This window comes from Mustelus asterias, chromosome 5 (genome assembly GCF_964213995.1).
Source record: "Mustelus asterias chromosome 5, sMusAst1.hap1.1, whole genome shotgun sequence".
Lineage (NCBI taxonomy): Eukaryota > Metazoa > Chordata > Chondrichthyes > Carcharhiniformes > Triakidae > Mustelus > Mustelus asterias.
The window spans coordinates 107,992,115-108,013,813 of record NC_135805.1 but is presented as its reverse complement, the minus strand read 5'-3'; the positions used below and the strand labels follow the sequence as shown (position 1 = coordinate 108,013,813).

The 21,699-nt window shown below is 41.2% G+C and overlaps 1 protein-coding gene across 2 annotated transcripts in view; it reads left to right on the top strand.

Annotated features, from left to right (window-relative positions):
* The window catches only part of LOC144493749 (putative E3 ubiquitin-protein ligase RNF144A-A), an 86,744-nt gene extending 67,430 nt beyond the window's left edge, over positions 1-19,314 (top strand). The window contains exons 8-10 of one of the 2 annotated variants that reach the window (XM_078213190.1): positions 7,555-7,644; positions 14,022-14,107; positions 17,029-19,314. In XM_078213190.1, the coding sequence (XP_078069316.1) occupies positions 7,555-7,644; positions 14,022-14,099 (168 nt within the window). In that variant the 3' untranslated portion in view covers positions 14,100-14,107; positions 17,029-19,314. Of the gene's footprint in view, positions 1-7,554; positions 7,645-10,084 lie in introns of both variants that reach the window. The other variant, XM_078213189.1, reaches the window with a different exon arrangement.
* The last annotated feature ends 2,385 nt before the right edge of the window (positions 19,315-21,699 follow it).

Sequence of the window (21,699 nt, the reverse complement as noted above, 5' to 3'; positions counted from 1 at the left end):
TAAAACCAGAAATATTTCCCCCTCCCCCAACTCCCAAACAGCATCCTTCCCCCCACCCACACACAACACTGTACCCCATGCAGAAACTACCATCACACAACACCTCTCCTCCCACCTCCCAGGCACAGCCCCCAGCACTGCTTGGGCATGATCCACTTCTCCCATAAGTGATACACTCATCTGAGCTCCTCTGCTGGGTTCTACTTGCCAGGTGCGTGCCATGGGAGACCTGTTGTAATTCATATCAACATGCCCTCACGTCAGCATGAATGGATTATGTAAGGGGGGATTATCCAGTGTAGAGGCTTTATAATCGGATGTTAATTTATTCTAATGAGAATTCCAATGATCTACATCAGGATTCCCATTACATCACTGGAGGGGTGAGGATGATTGCCTTTATCTCAGGTGGAAATGTGATTTGGGCCTCTTGTCGGATTTTCCATTCCCATTGTTGATCCTCCCCACACAAACTGGAGCCAAAAGTCGTCCCCCCCCCCCGACTTTTGTGTCCTCCTCCCGCTTATATTCCCAACCAGCTGCGTATGGTCGTCACACTTGATGCATTACTCTCGGTCTCTTATCTAAGTCATTAATAAAAATTGTAAATGTTTGATGCACCAGCAATATTCCTTGCCACCCCATTTAGCCTTAATCACTGCTTCCTGTCAATTTGGGGGAAATGGTGGCATAGAGGTAATGTCACTGGACTAGTAATCCAGGGGCCCAGGCTGGTTTCACAGCACCTGGTGGAATTTAAGTTCAGTAATAAATCATAAACCTGAAATTGAAAGCTAGACTCAGTAACGGTGACCATGAAACTACCATCAATTGTCATAAAGTGCTGACTGTCAAATCACTCATGATCGATGTTTTCTGGCTCCCCACACAGCTAAATGTGGATCTTCCTCCCCAAATCATGCTTTTTTATTGGCTTCTGTATTTATTGATGTTTCTGTGTCTTTCTATGGTTTCCTGAAAAATAGTTCTCAAATAACTACACTCTGAACAATTGTACTTGGAACCCCTTGTCCCAAATCCATATGTGGTGTATTCATGTCCACTTTAAAAACTATAAACAAATTATGTCCACAGAGCTGGCTAACAAATGCAAAGCATTTTCCTTATTTAAAATCCGCAAATAGAAGCTGTCATTGGAACCTATGACTGTTGTATTGACTCTCTGAAATATAATTGTGTACCATCAATTTAACAATTGGCAAAATAGACAACACTTCAGAATCATTCAGGAGACTGTTAGATGCTTGATGAAAAAATAAAGCTTTATTTGCAGAGTGATCTAAAGGAGCCAAAGGATCTTCATTATCTTTCTAAGCAACAGCTTTTCTGTATTTAATATTGTCCTTCAGCCCATTACAAGGTTAGATATCCCAAAATGTAAAGAGAAACTTTAAGAGTTATTATTTATGCTAAGATTCCTGACTTTACACAGACCACATGAATACACCAAAATAAATCACAATGCCATATATTTCAAAGATCTCTCTCCAACCAAATGTTTTGCTCAAGTTCAAAATTCACTACATCATGATGGGTTGGAATCTTGCCCGTGATTCCTCATGTGTTTCTTTGATTGTTGAAAGGCTTTGAGTTCAGGATTTCATCTGCCCAATTCAATTCTGCTTAGCTACCTAGTCGTTGATTTAAAAGAACCTTGCTGGGAGTTACACAAAGGTAATGTGTGAAATGCAAATGTTAGTTCATTCGCATAATCGTCATGGGCGTTGCACATTTTCCATCAAGTCGGGAAGATATCTGTGCTGCTATTTAAAATCCACATGTAACCATTATAAATAGTTTGAATTCCAGGCCATGAGATCATTATGCACAGAATATTCTGTAGGCCGTTTCTAAATTTGTTCATTAGCCACATGATGTCATCCACCAAAGGAAGCTAATGAATTCATATCCAGTCTGCCGTTATCTTAATGGCATTACCAGGGAATTGTGTATCAGTCATGGTAACTCTCTAATTTGTGAAATGCAATCTTTATGATTATTTTAATGTGCAGCACCTTGGCAATCATACTTCAAACGTTAGTTCTTGTGTTCCATCTAGCTTGTAGGAGAATGGAATATTTATCCTAACTGCTTTGATTTATATAAGTGTGTTGCTGAGATCAGACTGGGTTTGGGGCCATTAATGGTTTTTGAGGTGTGCAATTTGGAAAAATTAGCTGAAATTATGACAAAGTCATTCCTCAAATCTCTGACTTACTTTGTAAATTAGAAAAGCCCAGAAATGATTTAGTTTTAAACCCAAGCAAAATCCATTAACAATTAAGGTCACAAATAAAGGAAAGTCCAACTGTATCATCTATTTTAATTCTAATTTGTTGGCACCCCATGACTAGATTACAAAAGTTAGATCTTCATTAGTATCATAACTTCTATTGATAATTTGATAGCAACTGGTTTTCATATAAGTAAGTCATATATTTTTCAGTTTTGTCCTGTGATGTGGGGGGATGTTTTGCTAATTTAAAGGTGCAATATAACTAACTGCAAGTTGCTCCACAGTTGAATCATGCTAGTTGACGTTGGGCCTTGTGACTTTGGTGAATTCTGTTCTATTTCATTATCCAGACATTGTATGACACAATAAAATGCACTGTAGAATCAGCTCATAAATGCAAGAACTGCAAGCACAGATATGGTCAAAGATCTGATAAATGATACTTCTGTACTTTTCAGACAATGACAAATCATATACGAACAAATCTTGTTGAAGTCCGATAGTACTCACTGTGCTTTAAGAGTTGGTTTAGGTTGGCGTTCCACTTGATCGTACATCTTTCCCTGTTCTAAGATGTGTCATGTGTTTGAAAAATCTGCCAAATCCTCATAGCTGTTTTGTCTGGATTCTAAGGATCTTTGTGTCTTTCTTCACCTCCCCCCACCAAAGTCTCCTACAATTGTTCTTTGTTTGTCGAAATGTGAATGTTTCAGTCCTTTTTACACATATTGCCATTCCATCATTTGCTGTTATATATTTTTGTTTTTTGCAGAGCATCATTTTGAAAAGTTGTAATTTTCACAAACATCACAGCATAGTAGAAGGGGCCAGCAGAAAGCCATTCTTGTCCATTTTAAATTAGTGCCCTAGGGCAAAAGGCTGGCTTTAATATCCATTTATCTTTTGTTTATTTCTGTAGGCTTCTGTGTTAATTCTGTGTCATTGTTGTTGATCTCATCAGAAGAACAAATTTAATGAATTACTGAGCCCAACAGTGCAATTAATATTATTCAATTAATATGTGCAGATAGCTGAAGTGCCCCAAGTCTGAACACGATGGAATAGGGCTTAACCCTTTGGCACAATTTGGGAAAATGGAAATTTTCTTCAGTGTCGTGCTGGACAACTTGCAGTTCAAGTTTTCAATAACATTCATTTGCATAATCACACAAGTAAAATTCTCACTAACTAATGCAATCTGGCAGGAAAATAGAATGTATTGTTTAGTTTTCCTTTCTTTCCATTAAACCTTTGACAAGGTACCGCATGGTAGATTGTTGCATAAAGTTAAATCTCACGGGATCGAGGGTGAGGTATCAAAATGGATGCAAAATTGGCTTTGTGACAGAAGCCAGAGGGTGGTTGTAGAGGGTTGTTTTTCAAACTGGAGGCCTGTGACCAGTGGTGTGCCTGAGGGATCGGTGCTGGGTCCACTGTTATTTGCCATTTATATTAATGATTTGGATGAGAATATAGGAGGCATGGTTAGTAAGTTTGCAGATGACCCCAAGATTGCTGGCATAGTGGAGAGTGAAGAAAGTTATCTCCAATTGCAAAGGGATCTTGATCAATTGGACCAGTGGGCTGATGAATGGCAGATGGAATTTAATTTAGACAAATGCGAGGTGATGTATTTTGGTAGATTGAACCAGGGCAGGACTTACTCAGTTAATGGTAGGGCGTAGGGGAGAGTTACAGAACAAAGAGATCTAGGGGTACATGTTCATAGCTCATTGAAAGTGGAGTCACAGGTGGACAGAGTGGTGAAGAAGGCATTCGGCATGCTTGGTTTCATCGGTCAGAACATTGAATACAGGAGTTGGGACGTCTTGTTGAAGTTGTACAAGACATTGGTAAGGCCACACTTGGAATACTGTGTGCAGTTTTGGTCACCCTATTATAGAAAGGATATTATCAAACTAGAAAGAGTGCAGAAAAGATTTACTAGGATGCTACCGGGACTTGATGGTTTGGGTTATTAGGAGAGGCAGGATAAACTGGGACTTTTTTCTCTGGAGCGTAAGAGGCTGAGGGGTGATCTTATAGAGGTCTATAAAATAATGAAGGGCACAAATCAGCTAGATAGTCAATATCTTTTCCCAAAGGTAGCGGAGTCTAAAACTAGAGGGCATAGGTTTAAGGTGAGAAGGGAGAGGTACAAAAGTGTCCAGAGGGACAATCTTTTCATACAGAGGGTGCTGAGTGTCTGGAACAAGCTGCCAGAGGTAGTAGTAGAGGCGGGTACCAATGTTGTCTTTTAAAAAGCATTTAGATAGTTACATGGATAAGATGGGTATAGAGGGATATAGGCCAAATGCGGGCAATTGGGATTAGCTTAGGGGTTTAAAAAAAAAGGGCGGCATGGACAAGTTGGGTCGAAGGGCCTGTTTCCATGCTGTAAACCTCTACGACTCTAAACAATATTTCATAATGTATGTAAGAGTGGTAATCTGCAGAAGTTTTATCGATGAGGCTGCGCATAGGATTATCATCAAAAGCAAGCATGTCCAGTACTCCGCTGTAAATAGATACAAAATACTGCAGATCCTGGAATCTGAACAAAAACAGAAAATGCTGGAAAATCTCAGCGGGTCTGACAGCATCTGAGGAGAGAGAATAGACTCTGACGGAGGGTCATCCAGACTCGAAACATTAGCTCTATTCTCCTCAGATGCTGTCAGACTTGCTGAGATTTTTCAGCATTTTCTTTTTTTGCTCCACTGTAAATAACTTGGTTCAAAATTATTGAAAATGTTTTTTTAAAAGAAAAACTGCACTGAACCATGAAATAGTTTTGTTGATGTACACTAATGATTTTCTTAATAAATATTTATTAATATCAAAAACTTAAAACTTGCCAACTAGTGCCCCTGACTGGAATTCTCCGATCCCATCACCGCTGCCGGTGAGAATGAAGAATTTGACGCTCCACCAAAACTCCGTTCATTGCAACGGGACTGGAGAATCCCAGCCACGGGCAAGGGTGAAATTTCCGACTTGGGGTGTCTAACAAGATGAGGCAATTTGAAGAAATAGGACACTAGGTAGAATTACACAACTTTGGTTTTATAAGTGGTTTGGCGCATTTCTCACTTTTATAATTGCTGATTTTTCAAGCCTAAGCTGTATGTAGATGTCCACATGCAGTGCACCTTCCAACAGATGGACAGCTGTCAAGAGTGAGAGCCATAGCTAGTTTTCTCCTTTTCCTAGCTCTGAGTGGGCAGATTGGGGTTCACTTATGATCCTACTGGGTGTTTTGAAAAAGATGAGTCAATTTCATTGCAAACCAGGAACGGAACAATAGGGTTTCCTGGTTGTGTGTCATAGAGTCGTAGAGGTTTACAGCAAGGAAACAGGCTCTTCAGCCCAACTTGTCCATGCCGTCCTTTTTTTTAAAACCCCTAAGCTAGTCCCAGTTGCCCGCGTTTAGCCCATATCCCTCTATACCCACCTTACCCATGTAACTGTCTAAATGCTTTTTAAAAGACAAAATTGTACCCGCCTCTACTGCTACCTCTGGCAGCTTGTTCCAGACACTCACCACCCTCTGTGTGAAGAAATTGCTCCTCTGGACACTTTTGTATCTCTCCCCTCTCACCTTAAACCGATGCCCTCTAGTTTTAGACTCCCCTACCTTTGGGAAAAGATATTGACTATCTAGCTGATCTATGCCCTTCATTATTTTATAGACCTATAAGAACATCCCTAAGCCTCCTACGCTCCAGAGAAAAAAGTCTCTGTCTACCCAGCCTTTCCTTATAACTCAAACCATCAGGTCCTGGTAGCATCCTAGTAATTTCTTTCTGCACTCTTTCTAGTTTAATAATATCCTTTCTAAAATAGGGTGACCAGAACTGTACACAGTATTCCAAGTGTGGTCTTACCAATGTCTTGTACAACTTCAACAAGATGTCCCAACTCCTGTATTCAATCTTCTGACCGATGAAACCAAGCATGCCGAATGCCTTTTTCACACTCTGTCCACCTGTGACTCCACTTTCAATGAGCTATGAACATGTACCCCTAGATCTCTTTGTTCTATAACTCTCCCCAATGCCCGACCATTAACTGAGTAAGTCCTGCCCTGGTTCGATCGACCAAAATGCATCACCTCGCATTTATCTAAATTAAGCTCCTTCTGCCATTCGTCAACCCACTGACCCAATTGATCAAGATTCCATTGCAATTCTAGATAACCTTCTTCATTGTCCACTATGCCTTGGTGTCATCTTGGTGTCATCAACAAACTTACTAACCATGCCTCCTATATTGTCATCCAAATCATTAATATAAATGGCAAATAACAGTGGACCCAGCACCAATCCCTGAGGCACACTGCTGGTCACAGGCTTCCAGTTTGAAAAACAACCCTCTACAACCACCCTCTGGCTTCTGTCAAGAAGCCAATTTTGTATCCATTTAGCTACCTCACCCTGGATCATGTGAGATTTAACCTTATGCGGTACCTTGTCAAAAGCCTTGCTAAAGTCCATGTAGATAACATCAATTGCACTGCCCTCATCTACCTTCTTGGTTACCCCTTCAAAAAACTCAATCAAATTTGTCAGACATGATTTTCCACTCACAACGCCTTGCTGACTGTTCCTAATCAGTCCTTGCACCTCCAAATGCCTGTAGATCCTGTCTCTCAAAATACCTTCTAACAACTTACCCACTACAGATATGAGGCTCACTGGCCTGTAGTTCCAAGGCTTTTCCCTGCAGCTCTTTTTAAATCTTAAATCTACATCACCAGTACATTTACCCACTGGACAGTTAGAGGGAGCCCACAGTAATCCCATCACATTTTGCAGGCACTCGCACAAAGCTCTTTGGGCTGCTGGATATCATTTAATAGGTTGGGATATGCCAGGGTGACATACAACACAATGATCCTTTCACAGCAGATGCTCTTTGCCGCATTGAGATGCACCTTTATATTTTTGACAGTCTACTGTTGGTCTCTTGGAGGGGTTTTTTCCCCCTCGCTTGTCCCTTGTGAGTATTTGTTGTGGCAAATTCTCAGTGCTGAATGGAAAAATAGAGCCAATAAACAGGATTAAACGTCAGGAGAGAAGGCTGTCATGTGAGACTTGTTTTTGTAAAGCAAAACCCATCGAGATTAAACTTTCCCTTTGACGTGTTGGACAGGGTGATAGTTCGTTTTTAAAGTTAACGTTTGAAGAATTAATTTGAAAAATAAAATTCTTTTTTAGATGAGATTTAGGAAGAAGATAAATGTGTTTTGTCTAGATTACAATGTTAATCTCTTAAAATTGTGCCTTTGAAAACAGGATGACTTTCTATTAATTCACTATGATAAAGGACCTTGCCGAAACAAACTTGGTCATACTCGGGCCTCTGTCATTTGGCATAGAACCCAGGTGAGTAAGAAAAGTTCTGTTTCCATCACAGTACACTACCCTTTCAATGAAATAGCCTTCTTTATCATTCCCCAGTGGTGTCAGTGATCATGTCATTCCTGATCGGTGTGGGAGCAGCTTTTAACTGCATGAAAATATTCTGTTGACTCCAGGTGGATTTTATCGTCTGACTCCCTTATGGCACCCACTCTGCTCAATCTCAATAAGTGATTGACACTTTTAGTTCACAAAGTTCAAGCTCAAAATGGAGGCAACTGTTTCGCCAGCAGTGAAGCTTTTAAAACTTACTATTGCTTTTTCTGCCAGTGCCATTCTGAGGAACTACTGGAAATACTCCCAAGAAGATTATGTGTAATGGGGAACAATTTCGCCATAAGTTACTGTCCTCCTGCCCCCTCTCCTTCCCAAAGAAATCAAAATCCGGGTAAGGTGGGAAAATAGTAAAATGACTTTTAACGGATAGAGATATTCATCATTTAATTCTTGATTTCCTTGAAATTTATCATTTCAGTTCTCTCCTCCCATGAGGGAGCTGTAGAGTTACCAGCTGGTTACAGGAATGCTGACGTATGCATAATATGCATCATTTCTCATCCTGCATGTTGAAAGGGAGAAAAGAAACAAAATCAGCTGAGTGTACAGTTGTATTAACTGGTACTATTTCTTTCTCAAATTCTCTCCCTTCTGATTGGAACACAGAACAAAGCAGAGTATTAATTTTGTACGGTTAAAGATAGAGCCACAGACTACTATTCCTCATACTAGACAACAGCTGGAGAGGGGAGAACAAAATAGTGAATTTCAGAGTTGGAAAGTATGAGACAGGAGGCTTGTATCTTAAAATCAATTACCCATATTAATTGAGAGTGGCGGGGGGGGGGGGGGGTAAAATGTAATAGAGACAAATTCTATATAGTAAAAATTAATCTTCCTCCACATTTTCCTCAACCTTGGATGCTATTGGGCATTAAAACTGTTGAATTAAGGTCATGCATACCACTGAAAAGTGTTCTATTGTACAGAGTGTTTGGCTAATTCTGAAGGAATGTATCACTTCGCGGTCTCAGAGTTTCTATAATGAGTCAGATGATAAACCTATAAATTCAGGGCTATGTATAGCAGCAAACAGTGAGGACAGTACCAAGCATATCTGATGCTGTTGAGTTCAGTGCCAGTGCTTTGTTGCAAAGTAAATAGAGATTTGTGGAATAGCTCTGTTATGCTCCATCTTTGTACTTCCTCTTGAATGTTGCTACTGTTACGTTAATCAGGCTTGTAAAAAGCAATCCTGCAGTGAATGCCAAAGAATTGTAGATATCCCCAAATACGTTTTACAATATGTTTGGATTTTGTTTTTACTTTTGCATTGACTAAAGCCAATTTTGGTTGAGGATTAAAGGACTAAAATCAATTACTTTACAAAAGGTACATTTCCTTATAAAGTTTATTTATTAGTCACAAGTAGGCTTACATTAACACTGCAATGAAGTTACTGTGAAAATCCCCTAGTCGCCATACTCCGGTGCCTGTTCTGGTACACTGAGGGAGAATTTAGCATGGCCAATGTATCTAACCAGCACGTCTTTCGGACTGTGGGAGGAAACCGGAGAAGCCGGAGGAAACCTATGCAGACATAGGGAGAATGTGCAGACTCCGCACAGACAGTGACCAAAGCCAGGAATCAAACCCAGGTCCCTGGCCCGATGAAGCAACAGTGCTAACCACTGTGCCACCATGCCGCTCTGTAAAGCTGGATATTTTGCTGTTGGAATGTAAATACACTAAATTATTTATCCATTCTGTGCAGAATTTATTTTACTGCTGAAATGTATAACTTTGGTGAAAATGGCAGTAATCCTGGCAATTGTACTAAGAATCGAAAAGCATGTTTTGCAGGAGAAAATTTGACTGGCGTTCTGGTGCAGTTTCAGGAGGGTGTGGATTTGGGATCGGTTGAACAGGGGGTTACCTTTGTTTCTGTGTGAAAATATTATCCATTTAATTCAGAAAATAACCAAATCATTCTGAAGTTGAGATAATGTGGAAATAGTCTGTGTTGACGAGTAAAAGCAAAACTATATGGATAGAAAAATTCTCAGTTATGTAAGGGAAAATATCCAACTGACCATTATAGCAAAATTGTAACATCATTCATGTATCCTCCATATACTCACCCTTAATGTTCTTCATAGTGTTTATCCATTGTGCAACTAGGTGCATGGTCATTAGCATCTGTCTCTCTCTCTTGTTCAGGTTATAATTGGTACATTTATACATCATCCAGACAATGATGAAAATGCTTTTTTCCCCACTGGTCTATATTTTAAGATTATTATTGACCCATCAGTTTTAAGTAATTTCTTGAGGGCGAGTCTCCTGTTTTTTTCCCCCTTTATCATATGATATATAGTAAAGTTGTTTTGTCTTCTTCCCCATCTAGGTAGTTGGCATATTTGCGGGCTTTGGTCTTTTGCTGTTAGTGGCATCACCTTTCCTCCTGCTTGCCACCCCATTTGTCCTCTGCTGCAAGTGCAAATGTAACAAAGGAGATGATGATCCTTTACCCACATAGGTCTGATGCTCGGAAACAGGACCACAATATTTAATGAACATTCTTCCCTATTTTACCTATCATTTTCAACTGTTTTATTTTAACCCACCATAAACCCCAGTGCCAAAATTTGCTTTCTCGATTTGCAACGTTACATCACACTCCAGAGGCTGAGGATACAGTGAATAAAAGCTGAGAGTTGGGAAGAGGCAAAATCTGAATACCCAGGAGACAGTTTATTCAGAGAAAATGAATAAGGTACTCTGCACAAAAGCTCTGGATCACAGGTGGTAAGCTTAGAAAAGTACTTGTTTAAATAGTTCCCAAAAAAAGCAATATCCTTGACATGTACAGCTGTGCATTAAATATGGAATATATTATAATTGTAATAAAGTTATATGAAGGAGCAAAAAAAAATGCAATGTTGTAATAAACTGAAAATGCACAGCAGATACTTCAGATTTTGTAAAGAGAAAAGGCACATTAACAATTTAGGCCCTCTGTCATAATAGAAGGCTGTAATAAGTCATGTTATTATAAATCATTTATTTATCAAAATAAGAAAGTTTTAATGCAAAAAAACACATACCTGATTCTAAAGGGCCAATAATCAAGTTTACCATATGAATGCTTTCATAGGATGTTTTTGCTGATTTACATGAGGTATTTAAATGTTTCATAATTACTAAGTGATGTGATTTGCAGATGCCTTTTATCTGTATCCAGAGTATAGTTTATTCATGTTTTTATTTGTTTATTGTTAAGTTCCTAAATCTATAAAAGGTGCAATGTACTTTAATAGCTATCTGCAAAACTAAGCTGAATTTTCCCAGACATGTTGAGATGTGTTTTTTGGGAAAATAGGGAAAGGCGGCATTGGTTTCCCAAGAGTGAGTTGGGAACAATGTCAGCGGCCCTTTGCTTGGAGGCAGGCAGTCTATTAAGGCCCACGTAGTGGCCATTTTCCAATGGTGCCAGTTGGGGTGGCCTGTTCCTGAGGACCCAATGAACAAGCCGCCAAGATGAAATATTGCAGCTGCAGCCAAAACCAATCCTGTAGAGGGGTTCCCCTTCCACTACTAACTGTGTACTACTTCATTCTCAAATTTTTTGGAAGTGCCCTCACGATTGCTTTTCTGCCTCAGCAGCATCCATCTTGCCCAATGGGGTTGCCAGCCATTCTGTGCTGTTGGGCCTCTGGCACTTCCTTCTCGGGAACCCTCCTACTGGCCTTAATGACGGAAAATGCAGAAACGGCCAATTAGGAGGCCGCCCCCTCGAAGGTTGCATCAGTGGGAGCCCTGACACCATGCACAGGTTTGAGACTCCGATATGGTCCCAGAACCTATCAGAAAAGACAATCCAATATTCTTGTAATTTGGCTGCAGACTTGGAAGCTGGTTCCTGATGATCGGACTGTGAACATATAAAACTTGTGCAAATCTTGCCATACGCTCAATGTTAGAATTGGTGTTTACTGAAGATGGTTCCAGTAATCAGTTCTTAAAAGCTACTATGGTTTGAGATTGTTGTCTATGAAGATAAGCACAAAAGGTCTCAATTTTCACTCTTGTTTTAGTTTTTATGAGTTGATTAAAATCTTATTAAAGGATCCCTTGAAAGAAAAAGGCCTTCAGTTACCCTGTAAAGTGAGAGCAAATTGGGATATTGCGCATTGCAGCAGCTTCCCTCAATCAAGCCCTTTTCATGTTTTGTTCCTATGTTAATTGAAAAGATATGGAAGGGTCAGATTAGCACTGAAAATACCTTGGCATACAAGGCTATGGACCATGTGCTGGAAAATGGGATTAGAATAAATAGAGTGCTTGATGGCCAGTGCAACATGATGGGTCAAAGGGCCTTTTTTTGAGCTCTAAATCTATGACTCTATGACACAATCAGATCAGATTTTGAAAACTGTTCAATTCTGACTTGTTGTTCTCAGGCTTATCTTTTATGTGTAATGATGCTTAGGTTCTGTCTTGTAGATTTTATGGGCGGAATTTTACGAGAATGATTCTAATTGTCTAGCTAGCGTGAAAATGGGACAGTTCCTGATCCGTTTTTTGGGCGAGTTTTCATGCACAATCTTACGTACTTAGACTTTGAAAAAATGGTTTAAACCGTTTCTAGCTGCTGCAGGCAGTGGCCTGGGCTTAATTCATCAGACAGTCTGCAGAGGGAGCTATTGCGCATGTGCAGACCTCTGATTTTCTGATGTGTAACAGTCAGGGTTTGACAGAGCTGTCAAGCTCCTGCTACTGCAAGCAGCCTCAACACAGCCATTTCCCCCCCCCCCCCCCACCCCCCCCCACATTTGCAAGTCCCACACTGCTCATAAGTATCGCCCGTACCACCTCCCTCTGCTGCCCAGACCAATCGCGATGTAGAGTGCGCAGCGCTGCCACCCCTCCTGGTGCAATCACAGGCAGAAAGGCAGCGGGATCTCCCTCCCTGCACAGTCAGATCGCCCCTCCAGGCCCTGCCCCGTCCCCATAGACCCCATCCCCTGGACTGGAGAACATGACTGTTCCCCGTTTATAGGGAGCAGATGTTTTCCTTGCCGAAGAGAATCTCTCCCGGTGAGGCCATAAAAGCAAGTGAGCTCAGACGAATCAGCGTTGGGCTCACTAAACAGATGTAAATTACGATTATAATAAATTTGAATAAATTATTCGGCCTCTCCCCCATTTCCAGCGAGAGACTGACCGCACCGGAAATTCGGTTCTTGTAAAATCGCTCGAGCTGAGAAATCGGCCGTGATCCTGATTTATCGGTTCTCGTGCAATTTTACCAGCTCACTCGCCATCGATGGGCGGGACAAGCTGGTTAAGTCCTGGCCTATATTAGGGTCCAGTACTTGTTAATGCAAACTTGTCCCGTTTATACTGCACATGCCCTCTTGTTTAGAAGCCACAATTCCATTCACAACTTGATAATTTTTACCTGTATCTTCTTCCAGGTTAAATTTCATTCAAACCAGAAATTGCTAAAACAATGCAGGCTCTCGGCTTAAAGAAGCAATTTAGGAGATATGCCTGCCCACATACAGACTAAAATTTCTGACCAAATGCAAGAGATACTCTGGAACTTGACTTTTGCCATTAGATGAATCTAATGGACCCTCCTCTTGAGTAGGATTTTGGCACTGCTACTATGATGTTGTTTATATTACCATGTTATCTCAGGTAATGCTCTTGCTGTTGGAGGTGTACTCCAGCATAAGGGAAACACCTGTGACTTTGATCACTTCTTGGTTTCACAGTTACTCTCACTTTCTCTCATTTCCTCAGTCATTTAATCTGATGATTTGAACCCGCATCTCTCCTCAGCCTGTCTTTGTAACTTTCTCTCAGGATTGCGAGGGGAAACCAGTAATTAAAAGCACAATCTGGAGGGGAGGGGAATGAAGAGGATAAGATAATGGTTCAAAATTAGTTGTGAGTGAACCAATCTTCTGACATAAAAGTATGGGTAATGGGAAAGAGGAGAAGCAGGGCCACAAAAATAAACAAATTGAAGAGCGAAATCCAGTCATGCCAGTGAGTGTAATTGGCAGTCTGCATGTTTTGCTGTCAACTTCTCAGTATTTGCATCACATTTTACTGTGTAGGTATGCTCTATCTCTACCTTATTACAAGACCTTTTATTCTAGCCGCCTAAAGTAACTTCTATAATAATTTATGGCGTGTTATCAGCTATAATGACCAATAATAAAAATGTTGAAGTCCTTTATTTTGACTAAGTAGCCAAAGTGCAATGGGCTGCTGTCACCTGTGTGCCTTTTTCTCATCTCAGTTAAATTATGATTTTATCTGTTGTACAGGAGGGTGTGAAGGTGAACATAGGCAGAGAATTTCCACGGAAATACAAATTAAGCAGAGCAGACAAGCAGCACAAATAATGAAGGAGGTGAGTCAGAGTAGCAAAGTAGAGTTGAAACATGAAAGAGTGGATATTAGAAATTCTTTAAGATCCTTGGCTTTGATGGGTTATGGGAGGGAGAATCTTGAACTATGTTGTCCTTACACCTCCATTATTTTTTAAATGGTCCAGTAGCATTAATGTGATGTTTCAGACGTTTAAAAGCCTGTCTTCACCTCATGTCAAAATAATTATTGTACATAAAAATGGTTTCTTGTTTAGTAATGCTCAGTTTATCATCCAGAGCAGTTGACAATTTGCAGATTGTAGTAGCATAGCGAAAGAACCATACTGTTAGATTTTTTAACCCTCTTACTCCTCTATTTTTTTGGGGGGGGTGTGGTGTTTCAAAGACTTTGATTTCTCCCACAAATGTCTTTAATCCATATGTCACAAAGATTGCCTTCACTTGATCACACAGTTGGACAATTTATTGCATGACCAGGGATTGAATGGATTTTCACTTTGTTTCAGCTTACTGGTTTTATCCCATGGTGCAGTGATGCTACACTAGACCAGGGGAGGAATTCACCCATTCGGGCTAAGTCCCATAGCGAAGATGGGGAGTATTTTCTGTGGTAGAGGCCCATGTGAAAACCTGCGGTATCTTCCATCCCAGGCCTCATTGATTATGCACCCGGGGGTTTCGCAATGTATTCCATGTCAGTGTGGTCTGATGGCCATTATATCCGGGCACCATTTTTAAAAGGCGTCCAGACATCCACTTAATACTAACACTGAGATGTCTGGAAGGGGAACTGAGGGATCAGTGCCTCAGTTTCATGATGCCTCCCTGTGCATCCTTCTGGACCATGCAGAGGTCCAGAGGAATATACTTTTCCCAGCTGATGGGAGGAAGAAGTCGAGCAGGGAGATCAAACCTGCTTGGGCGCAAGTGGTCAATGATATAAGTGAACAAGAGCCAGAATTTTACTTGTCCCATGCATCCTGAGTTTTCATCCATCAAACCCATCTCACTGGTTCCTAGCATGTTCAGTACTGCCTACTGCGCTCGCTCTTGGTGTCCAGCTGAGCTGACCTGCATCTCCACCCACTCACAAACGCAGCTCCCAAGCAGCATCTGGGCACATCAAGCACTTTAGGTTTGACCATCATGTTTATAGGCACTATCTTCATGAGCTTGCCCAACAGGGCGGCATGGTAGCACAGTGGTTAGCACTGCTGCTTCACAGCTCCAGGGTCCCGGGTTCGATTCCCGGCTCGGGTCACTGTCTGTGTGGAGTTTGCACATTCTCCTTGTGTCTGCGTGGGTTTCCTCCGGGTGCTCCGGTTTCCTCCCACAGTCCAAAGATGTGCGGGTTAGGTTGATTGGCCAGGTTAAAAATTGCCCCTTAGAGTCCTAAGATGCGTAAGTGAGAGGGATTAGCGGGTAAATATGTGGGGGTAGGGCCTGGGTGGGATTGTGGTCGGTGCAGACTCGATGGGCCAAATGGCCTCCTTCAGCACTGTAGGGTTTCTATGATTTCTACTTCCCCTCCCATAGTCGCCCATGTCCTTTCCCCATCACCATTGATCCTCCCCACTGTCACCTTCCAGCCCAAACCCTCTTCCTTCAAGAATGTGCAGACAAACCCATACATTGCCTTCCTTCCAGTGCATCCCGCTCCTGTTCACAATGATAAAAGCAAATTACTGCAGATGTGGAATCTGAAACTATGTTCCTATTCACCTCCTCAACCTTCTCATCCCTGCCCCACTGAATCCATGTGTATCTCCAAGTCCCCAATAACAACCCTTCACTCAACCCTGTCCAACCCTCACCCTTGTGCCCTACCATCCCTCTCTGTCCCCTGTAACGTTGACAATATCCTCACATTGCTCCCCACCCTGGATTCATTCCCCAATTCACTCCAGCATCAGAAGATCCCACTGTCATTGCCCAGCGGCACAAAACAGATTTTTGGACGTCCCGCCAAATTCTTCCCATGCCCGCCGGCCGGCAGGAAAATGGGAGAATTCCACCCCATGGCTTAACCTCTAGGTGCCAAATAGTAAAAGATCATGAATAATTACAGTGTAACAACATGGATTTTTCGTGGGTATTAAACTTAACTACCTTCCTGTCTAAGTCAAAGATAGATAATGGTCATCCCACTGTTGTGATAAATTATATGTTATGTGGCATTCTTTTTCTGTTTTCACCATCCACAGAAACTATCTAGTCTGACTGGTCTCTGAAGGCATTGCATAAAGTTTCTGATTTGAAGCAGCCTGGCTAAGAAATACAGATTAAATTCAGTATCTATTAAATCTAAAAGGGAAGTCACTAAAGGATTATAATTCAAACATGCAAAGATGTTTGTATTTAAATTGAGTGGCCTGATTCCCTGCATGGATGCCTTAATGCTATTGCCATAACACTAAACTGAGACACGGTTTCTATGAGTGAAACTTGTGTTTATTCCTCTCTGTCCTAAGATAGAATTACAGAAACCAATATCAAGCATTTTATTTTTGCTACAGTTCCATTGGCCAGAAGATACTAATGGCACTACCACTACCATTGTTTTCAGGGAATAGATGATACTTTATACAGCAGGCCGGATTCTCCGACCTCGCTGGCAGCTGGGATTCTCCCCTCCCGCTGCAGTGAATGGAGATTTGGCTGAGTGCCAAATACTCCGTTCTTGCTGGTCGTGGTGGTGGGGTGTGAATAGCCAGTGAATTCCGGCCAACATCTTTATCCAAGAATTAAAGTTAATACTACACAATGTACAATATTGCTGCAAAATGATGCAGCACTTCTTAATTGGAGAAGCAAAAAAAGTAATTTGTTCAAGCAGCAGCTTATTGTAGAGCTAGAGATTGCAAACTTTGGAAGAGAAATTCAACTTGTTTTCAGTGTGAAATCGGTGACATGATCTGAGCGCATGCATGTGTTTTTTTAGAAACTGGAGTGCTATGGAAACCAATTGATCATCCCAGTGCAGTGACTAGTCAAGGCCTCAGGTATTTCAATTGATGCTCAGCCAGTTAGTTGGTAGGTACTGAGGGGATTGCATAGCGAAAATGGGTTCAAACTGAGACGTCATCAATCCTCCATTTTTTTGTAGAGTTAGGGGATGCACTTAAAGCCTCTTAAGTACAGCAGATTGGACCATTGAAGACCCAAAACAGCTGGACAGGCCACAAATTGCATAAATCCCATTCATCTGATGACTACAGAGTTCTATAGCTGACATTGGAAACCCGATTTGGATGCACAAGGCAACAATGCCTGTTTCATGTGTCTGCCCGGCACAACCAGAAATCATTCATTTCCAGTTTGGCAGGGTGGCACCCTTCCAAGGAGGATCATGCGCATAAGGTCACCACTCAAAATTCATCCCTACAACCTTGATTATGTACCCAAAAAAAGCACAATATTTGCTCAATTTCAATTTTCCTCCTCCACCCCTCCCTGCCCCCAATCTCCATGGACTACATCGTTTTGGTGCCAAATAAAATTTAAATTCACACACTCATTAACTTGGCTCAATCTCAAATTTCTGAAAATTAACAGATCTCAGCCAGTTTATCTGCCAGTCGGGAAAAAGTGCTGAGAACAGCCTTTTCTAAACCTCAGGATCACAAAATTCAAACAAAACAAACAACTGAAGATAAAAGGTAAACATCAATGGCTATCTGGGTTTTGACAACAGGATAGTCGGGATTAGTTTTTTTCCAAGAAAACAAACAAAGCTCAATCAGCCGAAATCTGTGCTGAAAGAAATGACTTCAGATTGTTTGATACAACTGGAAATCACAGTGAAATGTTCAAATTATTGCTAGTGTCATAACAATACCAATCGGAAAATCCGCCGCTATGGGGGTGGACATGGAGGAAAGGACGTTTTAGAAATCTGCCAGGCCTCACACTTTTATTCAGTCTTCACCTGGAAATCCAAGTGTGGAAGGTTTGATTCAACCCCATTCAGCATCACTGAAAACAGTCTCTTTATCTGTTACCCGAATGAAAGAAAATATTACTGTAGAGTTACTGGTAAGATTAGGATAGATAGTAGATCCAGCTCTGAAGAAGAGTCATCCTGACTCTCCACAGATGCTGTCAGACCTGCTGGGATTTTCCAGCATTTTTTTTTGCATTGAGAGAATCATCTGGTTTGTTTCCCTGACTTATAAATTATTAAAGCTAAATTTTAGAAATATCTCACTCTAGGCAGGAACCTATAAATGATCCCAAAAACCTGTGAACATTGACTCCTGAAAAGTCCCATTTTAAAAGAGACGTGATTTAGGAAATCACATGCCCCCTTTTTTTGTCTCTACATGGATTTGCAGCACAGAAGCAAGCTATTCAGTCCAATTGGTTTACTTCATCTATCGCATATCAGCACCATCTTCTCTTCCTTTCTCCCTCGAGTACTTATCTATGCGATTCACCTCAAAAATAAGTTCCTGGTATCAGTGGAGTATTTTTTTGTGCTTAACACATACTAAACATATTTTCTGTACACATATTTAACGATAAACAATATTGATTTGGCATGGAAAATATTTTTTTGTTTATGATCTAATATAAATATTGTGTTAGGCAAATTATCTCAAAAGTAAGTACAGTGGTTGTCTGTGACAAGCCACATCATTTAGCCTGAATACTTTTTTAAACGTTATAGTATCTTGCGCTGTGTTGAGAATGCCCATTGTCCATTTCCTTGTTCTTTCAGTTGTCTATAATTATTAAAGCAGAATAGTAATGCTTGTCTTGAGTACGTTTAATGTTTTCTTTGTAGCCTGTGTTTTTATGCAGAAATGTTGCAAACAAAGTGTTTTTGTGTATGTCTTAATGTCTTTTTATATCAATTATAAGGAATGTATAAATAATGTCAGCTTTATTTTTCCTCTTTTCTGAAATGTTGCCACGTGACTTAAACCCAGTCTCTATCTCCGGTTTTGTAATCTATGTATGTAATCTAAAGGGGTCAGTTTTCAATGCCTTAAAATGCTTCTGTGAACCCAGTTAATGTTGAAAGAAGATAACCTGCAGATAAATCCTAGAATGCTAATACAGAATATTTGCATAATCTCATCTGAACGTTTGAAGACCTTGTCATCTCCACTCTGTGTATACTGCTAAGCATCTTGTGTGTAAATAACTAAATGTACTCCTGCATTTAAAAGAATATATATAATTGGTATCTCATTTTTTAAATAAAAGAATGCAAGTACCCATCACTCTTTTGTGCTGCCAAACTTGAATATTGTGATATACCTTTGGTGCATTTTGAATTTGATCGAATTGTTCTGGAGGGGTTTCCGCCATATGGAAACAGTGCTCCACTCAGTTCGGGAACAGGGTGTTGTTCATATTTGACACTTCCAATTCACTCCAGCTGAATATCAATGGAATTCCATTTAAGTGAATCCCTCGACTTCCTATTGAAAGCTGCATAGTTGGTTTACAAAAAATCAAAACAACACAGTAAAGGGAGGTAAATGGTGTACAGAATCATAGAATCCCTACAGTGCAGAAGGAGGCCATTCAGCCCATCAAATCTGCACCAACTCTCTAACAGAGCATCTTACCCAGGCCCACCCAGCACATTATCCCATAATCCCACGCTTTTACCCCACTAATTCCCCTAACATGTTGAGGCACTAAGCAACAATTTAGCATGACCAACCCACCAAACCTGCACATCTTTGGACTCGGTGCTGTTGTTATATTTTCTATTGCGTTTAAATAAGTCATGTTTTTAAAAGTAGGAATCGCCAGATGTTAGAGCTCTGAGAATTACGCTGAGTGAATAAGAACAAGAACCTGAAAACTGTGCTGCAGTCTTAAATAATGGGATAATTGTTCTGACATTTCTTAAGCAGATCAGAAATCTTAAACTTGGTAGCCCAGTGCTCTTTCTGCCCATCCCAGTTACATCAATAATTTGGGGTGGGGGTGTGACTAAATACCCCAGGAAATCAGCTGGTTATGTCTGATGGAGCTATCGAAATGCTGCCTATTAAGATCAAAGATAGGTTCTAATCTGGCCAGTGACAGCCCAAATACTGAAGCGTTGTCAAGCTGAGAAGTCAACTGCTGTTACAGAGTGTGAACCTGCTATAAGTATGAATCCAAGGTTTAAAAATGTTGTCCCATTTTTCTCTTCCAGTCATGGGCTCTCCCTCACAGAGGAGAATGTCACAGCGGAGCTGCACTATGGTTCTGTGAAATGGGTGCCATGAACTGATTTTCAGAATTGGCATGGCGTTGAAATGGGCACAAGTTCTGTTCAAAATATTAATATTCTGCACACTTTTTTTGTACGACTAAACTGGGTCTTGATTCACAATAGAGTTAGTCACAGAAGCAGCAATGCAAATGCCAGCTTGACTCAGTTAGTTGTACTCTTGTATCTGAGTTAATCATTTTAAGTAACTCCAGGACTTGGCTAGCACTACAGGAGAGTAATGATGAAAGGTCATCAACCTGAAACAATGGGACTATGGGGGCGATCTTACTAGTGTGTTGGTTCCAGCGAGGAACCTCAGCCACCACTCCCCCCCCCCCCCCCCCCCCCCCCCAATCGGAAGTGCCATTCTCACCCCATTGGAATTGGAATCTCTCCCCACTTCCCCAACAGTCGCTGCCAGCACCCCCACCCACCCAGTCACTGCTATCACCCCCACCTCCATTCCCCTAGAACATCAGACCTCTTCCCACATAGTTGCTGCCGACATTCCCCCTTTCCCCCAAACATTGGACTCCTTTCCTGCCCTCCCGACCCATACAGTCATTGCTAGCACCACTCCTCCATCGCTGCAAGCACCCGCCCCCCCCCCCCCTTCCATTCCCAACCTTCCCCATCTAATGACAGAACCACCCACCCCCCCCCCCCACAACAGCCATTGCTGGCATCCCCAGCTCCCATGTCTGCTCCTTCTCACCACCACCACATACAAATGAATCCCCTCCCCATGAGGCTCCCACTGGGGTCCACCCCGGGCACTGCTCTTGGCACAGGTTGGCACTGCCAGGTTGGCATGGGCAGTGAAAATCAGAAGTCACAATCTCACCAGTGAGATTCCTGACTTCTGGCTTTCACCAGATGCTGAGCTCCCGCTGCCAATCCTGCAGACGGTGAACGCGGCTCAAGTTCCCAACCATTAACTCTGTTCCTTTCTCCACAGATGCTGCCAGACCTACTGAACATTTCTAGCATTTTCTGATCTTATTATCTGGTCAATTATTTACTTGTGCAGTTTTATTCTGTGTAAAGTCATTTACTTAAGTTGTGGAAAGCTTCTCCATTTCCACAACCTAAAGTTGTGGAAAGCTTCTCCATTTCAAGTGAATCAGCTGAAATAGAAAAGTCTGGGGACAGTTCAGAGATTAAAGAAACAAAGCATTGAGGTGAAACCTGAACAGAACTTGGGTGGAAAGACAGTGAACAGTCTTAATCTTTAATGAACACAGGGATGGAAATAATCTACTGAAACAATAACTACAACCTGTATAAACTATAAACACAGTGGCAATACAATGCTGCCTTGTCTATGTTTGGACTGTTTTAGATCCTATCATTATCAAAGTATCACCAATACAATTGACAAAATAATGCAAA